This window comes from Gobius niger (assembly GCF_951799975.1).
Source record: "Gobius niger genome assembly, chromosome: 23".
In the NCBI taxonomy this organism is placed as follows: domain Eukaryota; kingdom Metazoa; phylum Chordata; class Actinopteri; order Gobiiformes; family Gobiidae; genus Gobius; species Gobius niger.
Window position 1 is genome coordinate 4,471,305 of NC_136874.1, and position 19,085 is coordinate 4,490,389.

A 19,085-nucleotide genomic window follows, 5' to 3' on the forward strand; every position below is an offset into this window, starting at 1 on the left:
CCAAGTTTTTGTCACTTTTGTAGCCTTTTTGACCTGCTTTTGTCGTTTTTGGCCTGCTTTTGTCGTTTTTGGCCTGATTTTGTCGTTTTTTTGTCACTTTTGCTGCTTTTTTGACCTGGTTTTGATCGTTTTTGACCCGACTTTGTTGTTTTATGACCAGTTTCTATCGTTATCGACCAGTTTTGTCGCTTTTTGACCCTTTTTTGTCACTATTGTAGCCTTTTTGACCTGGATTTATCGTTTTTTGACCCGTTTTTGTCGTTTTTGACCCAATTTTGTCGCTTTTTCACACATTTTTGTGGGGTTTTTTCACCAAAAAAAAAATGCGGGAAATTTTTTTTTAAATTACTTTTTGTCCCCTTTTTTCCCCCCCTTTTTGTCGCTGACCCATTTTCCCCCCTGTTTTTGGTGGGGGGTTCCCGAGTTTGTCCCTTTTACTCGTTTCTCTCACTCTGTTTTTGTTTGACCCTTTTTTTTTTTTTTTACCTGTTTTTGTTGTTTTTTGACCCTTTGTTTTTGTTTTTTTGACCCTTTTTGACCGGTTTGTTTACCTCAGTGACACTGAGACCAGAGCCAGGCTCGATCCCACAACCTTCAGACCTTCAGACCTTTGTGAAACCCACTTTCATTGTGTAGTAACTTTACCTCTGAGCCACAGCGGCTCTGCTTCATCTGGTTCAGGTTCTTCTATAGGAGCTTATAGAAGTAAAGCTCAGGGAGGAAGAGGCTCGGTCAAGGAGTCGCACGATACAAAAGAAAAGACATTCACTGTAGTTTGTCAGGGCAGTAGCTCAGTGAGGAGAGTGTTTGGCTACTTTTGTGTCGTCTGTGAACCAAATGTTGTGGGTTCAATTCCTCCTCAATGAAGAAGTTTTAATACTTAGTGTCGTCACTAAAGTATAATGTCACTAAAACCCTGCAGTTCTCAGAAGCATCACAGGCTCAAGTCTAACTGACTCAGGTGGGACTTGATCCCAGAACCTCAGGGTCAACACACTTTTAAAGTCCTGTGATTTACCCATTCAACCACATCAGGATGCAGATGTTCTCTGTCATGTGTTTATTTGACTTCACTTCACAGACGCACAGTTGATTTTGTTGATATTAACGACATTTAACTCCAGATGTTTGCTGTGGCAGGAGCTCAGTGACTAGAGCTGTTGGATAAAGTGAACCTTTCCTGATCCAAAGGTTGAGAGTTCGATTCCCGCTCTCTCACAGAAAGTTTTAAACCATAGTGTTGTTTGAGTTTTACTAAATTACAGATGTGGAAGCAACAGGTGGGACTCGAACCTACGACCTCAGGCAGGTGAGTCTTCTTAAAGCCCTGTGCTTTAACCACTGCACCACATCTGCACACTGTCTGTCACTGTTATGAGTTTATTTGACTCAACAGATGCACAGTTCATTCATTATTAAACTTGTGTTTCTCAGGTGTAAAAGCAACAGCAGACAGACCCAGAGGGACTCGAACCCGGGACCTCAGGGCAGAAGAGACTTCTTAAAGCCCGAGATCTGAACCACTCGACCACATCAGCACCTCGGAGCTGCTTCAGTGTCACTGTCATGAGTTTGTTAAACTGAACTGACTCTCAGTGACGAGAGCAGACAGTTGAAATAAAGCGTCCCTGATCCAAAGGTTGAGGGTTCGATTCCCGCTCTCTCACAGAAAGCAGCACTTTTAAAGTATAGTGTGGTTTAGTGGAGCTGTTGGTTAAATGTGTGACGTCTGATCCTTTAGTTTGAAACTATAATGTGGTTTGAGTCTGAACAAACGTCACAGACAGAAGTGGATCAACAGCTCTGGCACAGGCGGGATTCGAACCCTGCACGTCTGAGCAGCAGAGGCTTTTTTAACCCCTGGACCATCAGAACACACTGAGAGTCCAGCAGATGATCAGGTTGAAGAAGCTCCAGCTCCTCAAGCACTCAGTCAGACCTGAGTCACCAGTGAAGGTTTAAATCTACAGACGTGGATGGTTGTCCTCGTGTGATGAAGGCCATGGAGGGACCTGGAGGAGCTCAGGGACCTGGAGGAGCTCAGGGACCTGGAGGAGCTCAGGGACCTGGAGGAGCTCAGGGTCCTCGAGGAGCTCAGGGACCTGGGTCCCCTGTGATCTACATGAGTTTAAGCCTCGGACTCAGGTGAAGAAACACAAGGACAGAAGCTCAGACTCTGGTGGATCTGGATGTAGACGCTGAATCTTCATTTATCTGAGATTATCCACATTTAAAGACTCCTGCTCGACGTGGCAGTAGCTCAGTGAGTAGAGTAATAATAATAATAATAAAAATACAAATACAAATAATAAGTAAAATAATAAACAATAATACTAATAATGATAATAATAAAAATAAAAATGATAATATAACAAACTTGTAGCACTTTTTTTGGACACTCAAACACGCTTTACACGTGGGATAAAACAAAACACAGAAGGGGTTTAAGGAAAAGCTCGTTTGAAGAGGTGGTTTTGATGCTGATTTAAAGTGAGTGAGTGAGTTCCAAAGGGCGGGGGCTCAGCTGTTTTCAGATCCAGCTGGGATGGAGATGGGGCGGAGGGAGATGTCGGTGTAGGAGGATCCAGGTGCTCTGATTTAATGCACTTTAGTCCATGGGTTTGTCCCAGGTTTCAGTGAGACAGAGTCAATCCACTTTATTGTCGGTGATGAAATCACAGAGGAGCAGCTTTTATTGTTGACTAATCTCGTATTGAAGAGCGCCGTCTGAAGTCAGGTGACGAGTGCGCTGATGACGTATGCGGATGTTGTTGTGCCGGTGTACGAGAGGGAGTGAGCTGCGCGCGGACTGGAGAGATGGAAACTGTTTCACCGCTGAAGTTGTAGAGGAGATCGCGACGGGAGCCTCGGTGGAGAAGACGGTGTTGTTGCAGAGTTGTGCTGATGTCCAGTGAAGAAGGTGCGCGGTGGCTGAATCTGAGGAGCTGCGAGGACGTGTGTGAAGCGCCATGGTCGGAGCCGGGGATGGAAACAGCCGCGGAGAGGCAGCAGGAAAGCCACGAACAGGAGCCGCATTGCGGACAGGCTGCTCCGGGGAGCAGGCCGGCCAGTAACCGGGTTGTATTCCGCTGCTCGAGCAGAACACAGCGGGGTTGGGCCGTAGGCAGCCCCGGGAGCTCACAGCACAGTCACACCGTGACAGGCGGCAGATGCGGACGACCGGGCAAACACTGGTACCAGGCGACATCGGTACGTAAAAACCGTTTTGAGAAGCGGCCGCCAAACCGCGCCAGCGTCCTCTCACTTCCGGTCAGTTACGGACTCAAACGAAGCGTAAAAAAGAGCGTTTGTTCACTGGTGTGTCGTCTGTAAACCAAATGTTATGGGCTCAGTTCCTCCTCTCTCAGACATGACTCTGTAACCTGAAGTCACTGTTTATGTTTGAGTTTGTGAACTCTTGGGAAGTCCTGTGTGGTCAGGGGGCCAGTCTGTTTCACCTCTTCAATAAACGGAGATCTGACATTTGTCTCCAAAGAGTAACCTGGCTCTGCCTCTCTCTGCTCTCGCACCTTCCAATACTTAGTTCTGTCAGACACGGTTTCTTGGGGATTACCGTCTTTGTCGGGTTTTTTTCGACCCGTTTTTGACCCACGTTTGTCACTATTGTCGCTTTTTTGACACGGTTTTTTTCGTTTTTGACCAGTTTCTGTCACTTTTTTGACCCGTCTGTCGTTTTTGACCAGTTTTGTCGCTTTTTAAACCAGTTTTGTCGCTTTTTGACCCTTTTTATGTCACTATTGTCGCCTTTTTGACCTGGTTTTGTCGTTTTCGGCCCGTTTTTGTCGCTTTTAAACCCGGTTTGATCGTTTTTTGACCCGTTTTTGTCGCTTTTGACCAGTTTCTATCACTTTTTTGACCTGTCTGTCGATTTTGACCAGTGTTTATTGATATCGACCAGTTTTGTCGCTTTTTGACCCGGTTTGTCATTTTTGACCCGTTTTTATCATATTAAGCCCGTTTTTGTCGCTTTTTTGACCCGTTTTTTGTCGCTTTTGTAGCCTTTTTGACCTGGTTTTGTCGTGTTTGGCCCGTTTTTGTCGCTTTTTTCATCCGGTTTGTCATTTTTGACCAGTTTTGTTTTTTTTTGACCCGGTTTTATCATATTAGGCCAAGTTTTTGTCGCTTTTGTAGCCTTTTTGACCTTGTTTTGTTGTTTTTGGCCTGATTTTGTCGTTTTTTGTCACTTTTGCTGTTTTTTTTTTACCCGTTTTTGTCGTTTTTGACCCGATTTTGTCGCTTTTTAACCCATTTTTGTGGGTTTTTTCCAAAAAATGAAAAAAAAAAAAAATGCGGGAAAAAAAAATGCGGGAATTTTTTTCTAAAATTGCTTTTTGCCCCTTTTTTTCCCCGACCCATTTTCCCCCCTGTTTTTGGTGGGGTGTTCCGGAGTTTGTCCCTTTTACTCGTTTCTCTCACTCTGTTTTTGTTTGACCCTTTTTTTTTTTTTACCTGTTTTTGTTGTTTTTTGACACTTTGTTTTTGTTTTTTTGACCCTTTTTGACCGGTTTGTTTACCTCAGTGACACTGAGACCAGAGCCAGGCTCGATCCCACAACCTTCAGACCTTCAGACCTTTGTGAAACCCACTGTCATAGAGCAGTGACTTTATCTCTGAGCCACAGCGGCTCTGCTTCATCTGGTTCAGGTTCTTCTATAGGAGCTTATAGAAGTAAAGCTCAGGGAGGAAGAGGCTCGGTCAAGGAGTCGCACGATACAAAAGAAAAGACATTCACTGTGGTTTGTCAGGGCAGTAGCTCAGTGAGGAGAGTGTTTGGCTACTTGTGTGTCCTCTGTGAACCAAATGTTGTGGGTTCAATTCCTCCTCAGTGAAGTAGTTTTATTACTTAGTGTCGTCACTAAAGTATAATGTCACTAAAACCCTGCAGCTCTCAGAAGCATCACAGGCTCAAGTCTAACTGACTCAGGTGGGACTTGATCCCAGAACCTCAGGGTCAACACACTTTCAAAGTCCTGTGATTTACCCACTCAACCACATCAGGATGCAGATGTTCTCTGTCATGTGTTTATTTGACTTCACTTCACAGACGCACAGTTGATTTTGTTGATATTAACCACATTTAACTCCAGATGTTTGCTGTGGCAGGAGCTCAGTGACTAGAGCTGTTGGATAAAGTGAACCTTTCCTGATCCAAAGGTTAAGAGTTCGATTCCCGCTCTCTCACAGAAAGTTTTAAACCATAGTGTTGTTTGAGTTTTACTAAACTACAGATGTGGTAGAAACAGGTGGGACTCGAACCTACGACCTCAGGCAGGTGAGTCTTCTTAAAGCCCTGTGCTTTAACCACTGCACCACATCTGCACACTGTCTGTCACTGTTATGAGTTTATTTGACTCAACAGATGCACAGTTCATTCATTATTAAACTTGTGTTTCTCAGGTGTAAAAGCAACAGCAGACAGACCCAGAGGGACTCGAACCCGGGACCTCAGGGCAGAAGAGACTTCTTAAAGCCCGAGATCTGAACCACTCGACCACATCAGCACCTCGGAGCTGCTTCAGTGTCACTGTCATGAGTTTGTTAAACTGAACTGACTCTCAGTGACGAGAGCAGACAGTTGAAATAAAGCGTCCCTGATCCAAAGGTTGAGGGTTCGATTCCCGCTCTCTCACAGAAAGCAGCACTTTTAAAGTATAGTGTGGTTTAGTGGAGCTGTTGGTTAAATGTGTGACGTCTGATCCTTTAGTTTGAAACTATAATGTGGTTTGAGTCTGAACAAACGTCACAGACAGAAGTGGATCAACAGCTCTGGCACAGGCGGGATTCGAACCCTGCACGTCTGAGCAGCAGAGGCTTTTTTAACCCCTGGACCATCAGAACACACTGAGAGTCCAGCAGATGATCAGGTTGAAGAAGCTCCAGCTCCTCAAGCACTCAGTCAGACCTGAGTCACCAGTGAAGGTTTAAATCTACAGACGTGGATGGTTGTCCTCGTGTGATGAAGGCCATGGAGGGACCTGGAGGAGCTCAGGGACCTGGAGGAGCTCAGGGACCTGGAGGAGCTCAGGGACCTGGAGGAGCTCAGGGACCTGGGTCCCCTGTGATCTACAAGAGTTTAAGTCTCGGCCTCAGGTGAAGAAACACAAGGACAGAAGCTCAGACTCGGGTGGATCTGGATGTAGACGCTGGATTCGTCAAACAAAGAAGTTTTATAATTAAAGAGTAACTAAACCCCCCCTTCCAGAGCCTCAGCCTCAGATTTGAAAATCTCACCTCCCGGAAACTCCGCAGTCGGCCGGAAGCTGTCACAAACAAAGTCTAACTCAAAACTACTGCTGCCCTTTCATTAATCGCCTGTCTGCTGGGATGTTGCTGATCTAAAGGTTCATCACTCACTTCACTGTCATCGATTTAACCAGAATACTAAAATATTTTCTCATTCCAGTAAAGTTGGATGAGTCTGTTTTGTTTGACATCAGTAAGATTCAACACTAGAAAAACATATATTAATGATTAATGATCAGTTCAGGTGATGAAAGAATATCACTTATACTTTCTTTATTCAATGAAGTCAATCATCTCAACCCTTTTATGCCAGGACTGTATCGCGTAGAGCAGTGGTTCCCAAAGTGGGGCCTCAGATGCACTGCAGGGGGGGCCCCAAACACATGTATTTGCTAACATGTAAGATTTTAAAACCCAAAGTCAAAGCCAGATGTTGTTTTTCATGTAATGTTCGTCGTAAAATAACAAATTATTCCTTAGAATAGAGTAAATTATTGTTATTGAGGGCCTTGAGAGAATTTCTGATCCCGGACTTTGGGAATGGCTGGTCGCGCTCCAGTCTGCAGTACCATTTACTCCCACATGAGGGCACTATTGTAATGGTTTAACCTGAAAGTAAATGCCTATAATCTTTGTTTTACACGTTCAGCATTGCTTAATATGATAAGAATGAAACAATATAAGTAGGGAGCAACGCTAGTGCACTTAAATCAGCAAATACAGTCAAAGAATCTCCATTTTCAGCCACATTATTGAATAACCAGCATTTATTGTTCAGGTGAAGCAGAAGGCACAGGTACAGCATGGCAGGGTCAAAGCCTTAGCAAAAATAGAGCTTCGTACAGAATTATACAACTTTGTCTAAACACTGAAGCCAAACAATTATCAAAAGCGATTAACAAGAAATTAGACATCTGTTTTAGAGCGCAAACATCGGCCAAAAATATTAAACTTCTGTCAAAAAACGAGAATAGGAAAACGGACATTTTCAAAATATACAAGTTCACCAAAGTCCCTTACGGTAAAAATACTTCAACAGCACGGCTTTAAAAGGTTCTTTTTGGTCAGGAGGAGTTTGAAAACAGGAAAACTGGATTCACGTCACACGGAGGTTTAAGCGGAAACAATTTGTACAAAAAAAGTCAAATACGACGCAGGAGTTTTAAGAGTTTCAACTTATGTAACAAAAAAAATATGCACGAAAGAGCGAAGGAAACTTAACATTTGTGTCATAAATATAACAACATAGAACAGTACTTTGTTTCTTTGTAAATTCTGAAAATATTTTGAAAAGAAAATAATAATAACTGAGTGAAATATGGTTAATGTAAGAATTAGGTTTATTTCTATCCTGGTGTAAAGTTGTGCGAATGAACTCGTTAACATGTGGATATAAAACAAACGGTTAAAAGAGTCTAGTATGAAAACGGCACATCGGGGTAAGGGAGTCCCATGATGCATTGCTCCGTGACGTCGGGGAGGTAAGGCCCCTCCTCCTCGCAGGGGGGCAGCGCGAGGACGTCCTCGTCGGGCACGGGCAGCGGGGCGTCCGGGTCCGGCTTGATCTGGGTCGGCCGCGGGTTTTCGGGGAACGCCATCGAGAACAGGGCGTCCGGGTTACACACGAACTTGTACACGTACCGCTCCCCGGCCACCTGACGAAGACGAGGAGGAAGAGGAGGAGATTTTAAAGCAACATTATTTACACTTATCGCTCTGGTAAAGCCACACAGCGAAACGTTTCAGGTGATAAAAAGAACAAACAGCCAAACATGAGGGTTACCTACAAAGCCCTGTTGTGACATTATCCCCTGGTTCTACAAAGCAAATCACAGAAAATGACCAGAAGAGGGCGATATTTCAAAAGAAAGAAAATGCACTTTTGAACCCCCACCTGAACAGAGTACATCGTCTCCAGTTCCACTTTAACCAAATCTAAAAACTTCTTGAAAATATGTGTCCAAATAGCGACAAAAGAGCAACGAAAAAGTGACAAAAATTGATGAAACGGTGATGAAAAAGTGATGAAAAAATGTAATGAAAAAGTGACAAAACCCCCTGAAAAAGTAACAAAAAAATGACAAAAAGTTACCTAAAAAAATAGATGAAAAAGTGACAAAAAAGTGACAAAAAAATTCTGACAACAAAAGCAAAAAAGTGCAGAAAAATTGACAAAAAAGTAAAAAAAAAAGAAAAATGTATGAAAAAGTTATTTAAAAAAACTGACGGAAAAAGTGACAAAAACCCCCTGAAAACATAGCAAAAAATTGACAAAAAAAGTGACGAAAAATTGACAAAAAAGTGATGAAAAAACAAAACAAAAAAACACTGCAAGGCGACAACAACACGAAAAAAATGATCCCTCTCGATCAGTTTTGTCGGTCTTGGCTTTCAAATGAGGCGTTACTCTGGCCTACAGTGTGTCACCTTTCAAATTTGGGGGTGAAGAGGCTAAACTGTAACCGTGACTCGTGCGTACCTTCTGCATGATGCCCTTCTCGTAGTAATATCTCAGGGACCGGCTCAGCTTGTCGTAGTTCATGGCCGGACGGTTCTTCTGGACTCCCCACAGACGAGCCACCTGCGGACACAAGCACAGCGGTCATTCCCCGCACTCTGTTTTACACCAGACTCCTGCCGCCTCTCTCTCTCGTCTCTGACCTCCTCGGGGTCGATGAGCTTGAACTCCATGTTGCGGCCGGTCCAGACGATGAGGTGGGCGTTGTTGGGGTTTTCCAACAGCGTGAGGAGGAACTGCCAGAGCTGGAGCGAGCCGCGGCGCTGGTACGGCAGGCCCTCGGACTTCAGCTTACCTGGAAACAACAGAAATACGAGTTTACAGTTTGTTTAACGTCTTAACCCCCGACAAAAAACAGAAAAGTTGTTATTCTGTTACCGTCGAGTCGGTCTGGAACCACGCAGGTGTCGTCGTAGTACATGTGCGGCTCCCTGTTGTGTGGGAATCCTGTTCAAACACAATCATTTAGGATCAAAACTTCAGGAAAACGTATATGTAGATACAAAGTCCACCCTACTTACCATTGTGGTGATTCTGATACAAATGTGGAGGTTTGTCGAACGAGGACTGGCAGCTTTGGACGTCTGAGAGAAAACAAAAACCTGTCAAATCCTGTCTGGGAGATCCGTGTATTCTCTCCTACGACTCTGAGGACTGACCTGCGTCGAAGGCGTGGTCCCGGGGCTCCTGTTTGACCGTGACGTGGCTGTAGCTGCTCTGCTGAGGCGGAGGAGGAGGAGGGGGGCCGTGGGTCTGGGCTGGTCCCGGTTGGGGGTAGAGGGGGTCCACCAGCTCCTGTTTGAAGCCCATGGCCCCGGACTGAACCACGGGCTCCGAGTGGTGCCGCTGGTACAGGGGCCGGGAGTCCCGAGGGGCGGCGGGGGGCAGGAACCGCAGGCTGGGGTCCGACAGCTGTCTCTGGAACCTTTGGGGGATTCACAAGACGGTTTAGTGAAGGTCTGTCGGACACGTGTTACTCTGAGTCCATCCTGAGCCTGAACTGACCGCTGCTGTGCTCCGTATCCTCCAGACGGGGGCGCCGGGCCGTGTGGCAGCGCGAAAGGCGAGCTGTGGCCGCTCTGTGGGGCGCTGTGGTGAAGGGGGCGGGGCTGCGGGCAGTGAGCGACGGGCAGAGCGGCCAATGGGTGAGCCTGTCTCTGCAGCGGGGGCGGGGCTTTGAGCGCGGCTGGTTTGGCGTCACAGGAGGCACTGGGGGCGGAGAATTTTACACTTTAACCACACAGACATCTGACAGTTTAGATCTGGTTTTAGATTTAGATCTGAACCTCTTAACCCCCACCTGAACCGAGCATATTTCAGGTTGGCTTTACCCAAATCTAAAAGCTTCTTGAACAAAGCCTCAAAAGAGCAACACAAAATGAGACGAGAACAATGATGAAAGCACAACAGAAAAACAACAAAACACCTACAAAACCCCACAAAAAAAGTACATGAAAGCAATGGAAAAAATGTGACAAAAACACAATAAAAAACTCAAAAGAAACAATGAAGACGCAACAAAAAAGTGGCGAAAATCTGACGAAAACGCAATAAAAAAAGCCACAAAAGAGCAACAAAAAAAGTGGCAAAAATGTGACAAAAAAAGCCACAAAAGAGCAACAGATGTGCTCAGTTGAGGCGGGGGTTAAGAGGTTAATCTGGTTATTACAAATGTACTTAGTGTTAAAAGTTTGAGCTCCACTTTTCCTGACAGAAACAAAGGACACATAGTTCACCCTCCACAGTCGTGCAGTTTTGAGGCTCTTCTCCTTTAAGAGCTGCAGATTGTGGTTTGGTGGTGAAGAGTAAACAGACTCTTGCACAAGTGCAGACACGTCGCATGAGTCACTCAGTTTATAAAAACAAAAAGCTGCTGCTGCAGTCGTTACTGCGGCGCAGGGGCGGAGCCAAGGCTCCAGCGATTCGCACCAAAGGATGTTATTACTGTCTAATTAAGGCCGTAAATCTGACACATATGATGGATATTCTGCTGCTAATGTGAACTTTTGACACTTAAGTGACACTTTCAGGCTTTTCCAGTCACTCCAGTCCTGAATAGATAATATTGAGGAGATTAAAGCGTGCTGCTGTACCTGTATTGTGGGTAAAGGCACATGTCGCTGTGGGGCGTCCTGCACGGAGACAGCTCAGAGGACGGACTGGGCTCTCTCTTCACTTTACTGAGCGCTGGACTCACCAACACTGCGGGAAAACACAGACAAATCAGGACTAGGAATATGGAATCTGATAAGTAAATAATACATCAGCGCACACAGTTGTTCTCTCCATCAAACACGAGTATTTTTGACAAGGAATTACCGATTAACCCTGAACTGGGAGTGTAAAAAAACCCTTTAAGTATCACAGTGGAGAATCACGAATAGAGTTAGTTGGTATGAGTGAATAAAGCACCTGGCTTCACTGCCGAGTGACGACTGAAAAGTGCACACACTGGGACACTTTTATGCGAGCGCTAAAATGAAGTATTCTGACAATGATTCTGCACAGCCCCGAAGCCGGCAGCGCCTTTATTTGAATCCTGTCACCCATCCTTCGATAACGCGTACGGGCTAATTACAATTTCCCCCAACACCATTCTCAGAAGAGCCGTCATCGCCGCTGTGACGCAACTGCTCGTCCACATTTCCATCTGCAGCCGCTGTTCAAACATTAGTGAAAGCCAGCGTCCCCGAACAGCCATAAACGCAGCGGTTTAGTGTCGCCGCCTTATCTCGCAATGACGACAACGTTTTAGAACAGGAGAAATGTGGAGCGTCATAAAGACCTTTGCTTCTGGTAGGTTCCAATCAGGTTTTAGATAAGGGCACACGAGGGGGATTTGAATATTTTGAAGCGTTTAAAACATGCAAATAAAGTGGAAACGGACTGTGAGGTAGCTGGATTTGCAAATCGCAGCGTTATGAAGGACACTGTTCCTGTCACTCACGTTCACCCGACTATTTTAATTGTTTGGGCCAAAAATCACGACATTAGAGACACAAACACAAAGTCAAACGCTTGCTCCAGGTCAGAATAAATGAAGATTGTAGTTATGAATCACTGAATTGAAAAGCTAAAAGATAAGTGACAAACTTTCCGGCTGGCTGCCAACTTTCACTTCCACAATTGTATTTTTATCTGCAACAAAAAAGCCCTTCTGTAGACATTTTCTTGAATCTACTCACCATTATTTGGCTGAAAATCTGGGACAAACTGCTCATCATCTGGGGACTGGGCTGTAAATAAATGTGAGACGAGAAAACAATGTAATATATAGATCCTAAAAATGAAACTTCCTTGATTAGATCTGGGTTAACGGTTACCTTCGGCTATCCAGATCTCCTGGAGCTGGAAAAGGTCTTGAAACAAATCTGAAAAATGACAATTTACACATTTATAAATCACTGCTATGGCTTCATTTTCATTATTATAACTTGCCCATTCAGTCAATAAAGTATCTATCTAAGTATCTATCTATCAAAGTATCTATCCAAGTATCTATCTATCTAAGTATCTATCTATCTAAGTATCTATCCAAGTATCTATCCAAGTATCTATCCAAGTATCTATCTATCCAAGTATCTATCTATCTAAGTATCTATCTATCTAAGTATCTATCTATCTAAGTATCTATCTATCTAAGTATCTATCTATCTAAGTATCTATCTATCTAAGTATCTATCTAAGTATCTATCTAAGTATCTATCTAAGTATCTATCTAAGTATCTATCTAAGTATCTATCTAAGTATCTATCTATCTAAGTATCTATCTAAGTATCTATCTAAGTATCTATCTATCTAAGTATCTATCTAAGTATCTATCTAAGTATCTATCTATCTAAGTATCTATCTATCTAAGTATCTATCTAAGTATCTATCTAAGTATCTATCTATCTATCTATCTATCTAAGTATCTATCTATCTATCTATCTATCTATCTATCTAAGTATCTATCTAAGTATCTATCTATCTATCTAAGTATCTATCTAAGTATCTATCTATCTAAGTATCTATCTATCTAAGTATCTATCCAAGTATCTATCCAAGTATCTATCTATCTAAGTATCTATCCAAGTATCTATCTATCTAAGTATCTATCTATCTAAGTATCTATCTATCTAAGTATCTATCTATCTAAGTATCTATCTAAGTATCTATCTAAGTATCTATCTAAGTATCTATCTAAGTATCTATCTAAGTATCTATCTAAGTATCTATCTATCTAAGTATCTATCTATCTAAGTATCTATCTAAGTATCTATCTAAGTATCTATCTATCTATCTATCTATCTAAGTATCTATCTATCTATCTATCTATCTATCTATCCAAGTATCTATCTATCTAAGTATCTATCTATCTAAGTATCTATCCAAGTATCTATCCAAGTATCTATCCAAGTATCTATCCAAGTATCTATCTATCCAAGTATCTATCTATCTAAGTATCTATCTATCTAAGTATCTATCTATCTAAGTATCTATCTATCTAAGTATCTATCTAAGTATCTATCTATCTAAGTATCTATCTAAGTATCTATCTATCTAAGTATCTATCTATCTAAGTATCTATCTAAGTATCTATCTAAGTATCTATCTAAGTATCTATCTAAGTATCTATCTAAGTATCTATCTAAGTATCTATCTATCTATCTATCTATCTATCTATCTATCTATCTATCTAAGTGTCTATCTAAGTATCTATCTATCTAAGTATCTATCTATCTAAGTATCTATCTAAGTATCTATCTATCTAAGTATCTATCTATCTATCTAAGTATCTATCTAAGTATCTATCTATCTATCTATCTAAGTATCTATCTAAGTATCTATCTATCTAAGTATCTATCTATCTAAGTATCTATCTATCTAAGTATCTATCCAAGTATCTATCCAAGTATCTATCTATCTAAGTATCTATCCAAGTATCTATCCAAGTATCTATCTATCTAAGTATCTATCCAAGTATCTATCTATCTAAGTATCTATCTATCTAAGTATCTATCTAAGTATCTATCTAAGTATCTATCTAAGTATCTATCTAAGTATCTATCTATCTAAGTATCTATCTATCTAAGTATCTATCTAAGTATCTATCTAAGTATCTATCTAAGTATCTATCTAAGTATCTATCTATCTAAGTATCTATCTATCTATCTATCTATCTATCTAAGTATCTATCTAAGTATCTATCTAAGTATCTATCTAAGTATCTATCTATCTAAGTATCTATCTAAGTATCTATCTATCTATCTATCTATCTATCTATCTATCTATCTATCTATCTATCTATCTATCTATCTATCTAGCTATCTAAGTGTCTATCTAAGTATCTATCCAAGTATCTATCCAAGTATCTATCCAAGTATCTATCTAAGTATATATCCAAGTATCTATCTATCCATCCATCCATCCATTACCTTCAGTGTCTTGAGCGAGTTCCGTCTCCATGAATTTCCTTTTCCTGCCGTTTGCTCGTACGTCGTCTTCAGGGACACATCTCTGCAACAGGAGTTTGAGGTCAGTTCTTTGTAGGTGCTTTATAAAAGGGATCCCATGATATGATGGAGGATAAGACACTCACCCGCTCAGGCACCCCGAAGGGAACCTGCTGGTCATAGAAGCCGTCCATGTCTGAGAGCACCTCACCCTGGAACACAGCAAAGGGGGTTTTAGTTGATATTTTAGTGCTGGTTTATCACAGAAATTACAAAACTGTGGTAGACGCTAATGTAAAAAAATGTCAAGTGTATTCATTTCGTATGTTGTGTAATCCGCTTTTTAGTCGATAAAAATGTATCTTTTGTTGTGACTATTCATTATAGTGGATGGATAAATCTCATATGTGGAAAAAGAGATGGATTTTCTTCCATTTTTAAACCTCTTAACCAGTTGAGCTTTACCCAAATCTAAAACGTCACAGCCTATAGGCCAGCGAAACACCTCATTTTAAAGCTAAGACCTACAAAACTCATCTAAACTGATCTTTTTTTTTCCAAGCGTATTGGCGTGTTGTCAATTTTCTTACTTTTTTTCCTCCATTGCTCTTTGGTTGCATTTTCATCCTAATTTTTGTCACTATTTTGACACTTTGTTCCAGAAGCTTTTAGATTTGGGTAACGCCAACGAGAGAAAATGTGCTCGGTTCAGATGGGAGTTAAGAGGTTAAGCAAATTACAGATTTAACTGGATGAAAACAACAAACGTTTTTCCTTGAGGCAGTTTTCTTTGTAGCAAAATGTACGATTTTTTTGGCGCAATGTTGTTCAAGTAAAGTTACAGATGACAACTTTAACAAGCTTTCTCTACAACGGAAAAACCACAACCTCACTCGCTACTAGTTTTGAGCTCGTATCTTTCTTACCCCTATAGTTCTATATACTAGCGTAGCGTTTTTTATACTAGTAGCGTTTATATTATTAAATGGGCCCCCAATGCAAAAGCCCCCGTGCCCCCCGTTTAGCCAAAATCCGTCCCTGCGCGGCGGCTTTGGCAGATTTGTGAATGAAGCTCGCGGTGACGCACAGAGCCGTGGGACCTCCTTGTTTTTCTCAATGGACTGAAACCTGACTCTCGTCTCCTAAGGGTCCCAAAAAAAAAAAAAAAAAAAAAAGGCGAAGGGAGGGGGGGGCAGCAGCGCCATGCCACGGCTCAAAACCTCCACGAGTTATAATTTAGCCTTCACCGATCACAACCAGCACGACAAAGCGCTGTTAAAACGCTGACAGAAGCGGAAAAAAGGGGTCGTGAATCGCTTCCAAAACATTACGCAGGAAAATGGCGTTAGCGCAACAGCAGCAGCAAGCACGAGCCCCCCCCCCTCCTCGTTTGCTTTCAAGTCAACACACAACACGAAGCAAGCGCGCGTGCTCGCCTAAAGCTGCATTTTCATCACATTTTCCAAGCGCTAAACACGCGTCCTACCTCGAGTGAAGTTTTTATGGCGCAAACGTGATAATCCGATCGTGTTTCCCAGCCGACATCGCCTGCAACTCCGCGCATGAAAACTCCACTCTCTGTTTTTCTCAATGAAGCTTCTCCCGAGGTCCTACATCGAAGCCCGACCTCCCGTGCTCGCCTCCGATTGGCCCGTGAGCCAGTTTGTCAAAGCGCCCCGGCCAATCGCGACGCGGGACACAGAGACGCCCCTCCCCTGTGTTCTTTATGAATGGCTGCGTTTCATTCATGAATTCACAGCTCTCTTAAAGCGACGCGGACTTTTTTTTCTCTCTCTTTTCTACGGAGGTATTTAAGCCGACATAAAGCAGGAGGTACACGGCGTACTGGGAAAGTAATAGTTACGCAAAGACCGTAAAATGATTAGTAATAAAATCATTAAGGATTACTGTACCGTAAGTTTGTATTGTGGGTTAAAATGGCGCACACACCCCTTTGTTTTACCTATAAAGATGTTTGTTTTTTTAAGGCTAAAACCTGCAAGATTTGGAGATGGGTCCCTGGGTCGCACAACTACATTTTCTTTCAGAGTCTGTAGCTTTTTGGGGAAACAATCTAGTAAAAATGGTTTATTACAGAACCCAAATCCCTTTCACTTGGACTTGACTTTCCCAGACCAACTCATGACCACGTCCCGTCTCAGTGGGAGGCACCTCTGAACTTCTGATCCATCTTTGATCACTTTACGCTTCAAAATTCACCCAGACAGCGGCCGCGTCACATGACTGTACACTAGACGGGGATTTGGAAGTTTAACAAGGGCCAGAAAGCTTAGTCTCTCTCACCAGACTCAAGATGTGAACTCAAGATAGACTTTGGAAAGGCCTAAATTGAACAAAGCAGGTTAAAGTCCGAGGCGAGCCCAAATCACAATCCTGGTAAATCTATTCTGTGATAAACGCATCGATGGACGGCACTGGAAATGGCCATTCGATATAAAGTCTAGAAGCTGTTGTCCCGGAGCGGTTTGTGAATGCCAGGTCAGCGTTGGCCGGACGGTACAGGCTGAGCTCAGCACTGTGTTTCCAATGTGTTACTGATTGGCAGCGTCTCGTGTTTACTGCAGTCCAGCAACACAACATCAGTGCGAACGCTCACCGATCTGCATCAGATTTATATCGAATCATAAAGTCAGGAGTGTAGATTGTGTCTCATACAGTGCAGGTTTATTTGAATGTTTTGTTTTGTTATAGAGAGCGATAAGTGTTTGGAAGGGTTCTTATTTAAAAACAATTATATTTACTCATTTCAAAATCCTTCAATATAGTTCAAGATAGATTAGTTGAAATAAACAGCAAGGTTATGTAAAGACTAAAATGTTGAATTTAAGTTTTGCCTAAAAGGTAAAGAAAATGCTTACTTTGTTGATTGTATAGACAATATTATGAGCAAATGTGACAACTTAAAGCCATTCTTGACATCACGTCTAAATAGTTCATGTGTATAAATGCAAACATGTAAATGTTATGTTTGATCTGCAGAATATGTACTGTGTCATTTGAAAGTCTTTCTTTTGTAGGCTGCCTCTGTTGCCACAAGAGGGCGCCCTATGCTTCGTTTAATTTGCTCCTATTTGAATATGACTCAGTTCTTCTACAAATTAGATTATTTCTTCAATTCTTTCATGGCTAAATCAGCCTAATCATCAAACCTATTAGTGGATAATGGATCTGTATTCCATAATCACACATCCGTTTTGCAAAAACAGTTAAAAAAAACATTATAATTATGTTACATCATATTTCACAGTCTTTAAAACCACTTTGGTACCACCCACTTTGCTCTAAATCAGAGGTGGGCAAACTAAGGCACAGGGGCCAAATGTGGCCTGTCTAGCCTTTACATCCGGCCGGCAAACATGACAAAACTCCAAATGTATGACAAGATTCATGAATATTGTTTCTGATATACATGAAAAGTAATGCATAACCACTGTCATTTTGTATGTTTAGACGATGACTATTTGAAAGTTATACTTGTTTAAAATGTCCCACACAAGCCCCCTGACAACCTTAACAACCCAATTTTGCACTTGCAGTAAAAAAGTTTACCCAAACCTGCTCTAAATTATTTTAAAACTGATTAACGTTTTAACATGATTGAATGACCATTTTGCATTTAAACAAGTGCTATTTATTCCCACACAACATTTTATCCAAGACTCTCATCTGCACATCTGGTCTGCACATCCTTATTTACAACGTGTCTTTTTTGTTAAACCTCAGTGACCCGTCTGACTGACCCAATAGAGGGATGCAGCGCGCCCCAGTCCACATGTCTCCGGTATTCGCCCTTCTCCAGCAGGTACTGGCGCCCCCTGTAGTTGGGGTGCTCGTGGAACACCCAGACCCCGTCCTGGACTTGAGCGGAGTGGACCTCTCTGTACCTCCATCGGTCCTGCAGATTAGTCAGATCCTCGCTCACCTCCATCATCTGCCCGCTGAAGTCTGGCCGCTCGTAGATGCGCAGGCGGTGGCGATTGGAGGACTGAATGGAAACGAAAGGACAAAAATAAAGTACACAAATATTCCAAAAATACTCTGGACTTTGGCAGTCAGTAGTCTTACGTGTCTGATGGCCCGACAGGAGCGTATGGTGTCGCTGTAGCCGTTCCAGCTGTGGTAGTTGGGGTACTCTCCTCTGATCAGGACGTACTGGTATCCCGTGAAGTGGGACCTCTCGTAGACCACCCAGGTCCCCGACTCCACCCGGATCGAGTTGCAGCGGCTGAAATGGGCGCTCAGCTCCGAACAGTCACTGCTGCACTCGAAGTACTTGCCCAGGAAGTTCTTATCCTCATAGAAAATGATCTACAAGAGAAAACAAATATGTTAAAGCCAGTTCGTCAAGTGTAGGGCAGGTTGGTTTGCATTGAAATAACAGAAAACTGACCTTTGCTGCACGCTCCATTGTGTCTGACTTTGTTTCCTGTCCGATTAATTTCCTCTGTTTAAACTGTAGCTCCACATTTATACAGCGGACTATAAAATGCCCAGGCAGCAAAATCCCTGTCATTCAGATGAGCGCGCAATAATTAGCTGAGGCTGCAATTGTTTTAACCAACAAACCATCATCTGTGGCTGGTCGTCTCTGGAATCCAAATAATGACCTAATAACTCAATCTGAATTAAAAGTAGTCGTATGTAGTATACAGTGTTGCTGAAGTGAACATCACAATTGATTATATTGATACTCCTTCCCCTGTTATTGTTGTGTAGTCAGGTCAGTGCATGTTGTGATCACACATGCATGTAAACACGCCACGCCGAATAGTTAATCTGTCAACCCCAGACTTCAGACATAATAAACACACTCAAGTATATAACTATTTTCTTTATAATTTCTCGAC

At 42.5% G+C, this 19,085-nt stretch overlaps 2 protein-coding genes across 2 annotated transcripts; both read right to left on the reverse strand.

Moving 5' to 3' along the window:
* Positions 1-7,029: 7,029 nt before the first annotated feature.
* LOC306982046 (ETS translocation variant 5-like) lies at positions 7,030-14,424 on the reverse strand. The gene is made up of 12 exons (XM_079581808.1): positions 14,364-14,424; positions 14,200-14,281; positions 12,106-12,153; positions 11,968-12,018; positions 10,876-10,984; positions 9,788-9,991; positions 9,442-9,707; positions 9,304-9,366; positions 9,161-9,229; positions 8,926-9,077; positions 8,744-8,845; positions 7,030-7,919 (listed from the first exon to the last, which is right to left on the reverse strand). The coding sequence occupies exons 1-12, from the start codon at positions 14,409-14,411 to the stop codon at positions 7,680-7,682; spliced, it is 1,434 nt and encodes a 477-aa protein (XP_079437934.1). The 5' UTR covers positions 14,412-14,424; the 3' UTR covers positions 7,030-7,679.
* A 3,526-nt stretch (positions 14,425-17,950) lies between these two features.
* Positions 17,951-18,646, reverse strand: LOC306981968 (gamma-crystallin S-1-like; the record flags this gene model as incomplete). Its single annotated transcript, XM_079581709.1, has 3 exons — positions 17,951-18,223; positions 18,304-18,546; positions 18,629-18,646. The coding sequence occupies 3 exons, from the start codon at positions 18,644-18,646 to the stop codon at positions 17,951-17,953; spliced, it is 534 nt and encodes a 177-aa protein (XP_079437835.1).
* Positions 18,647-19,085: the final 439 nt, after the last annotated feature.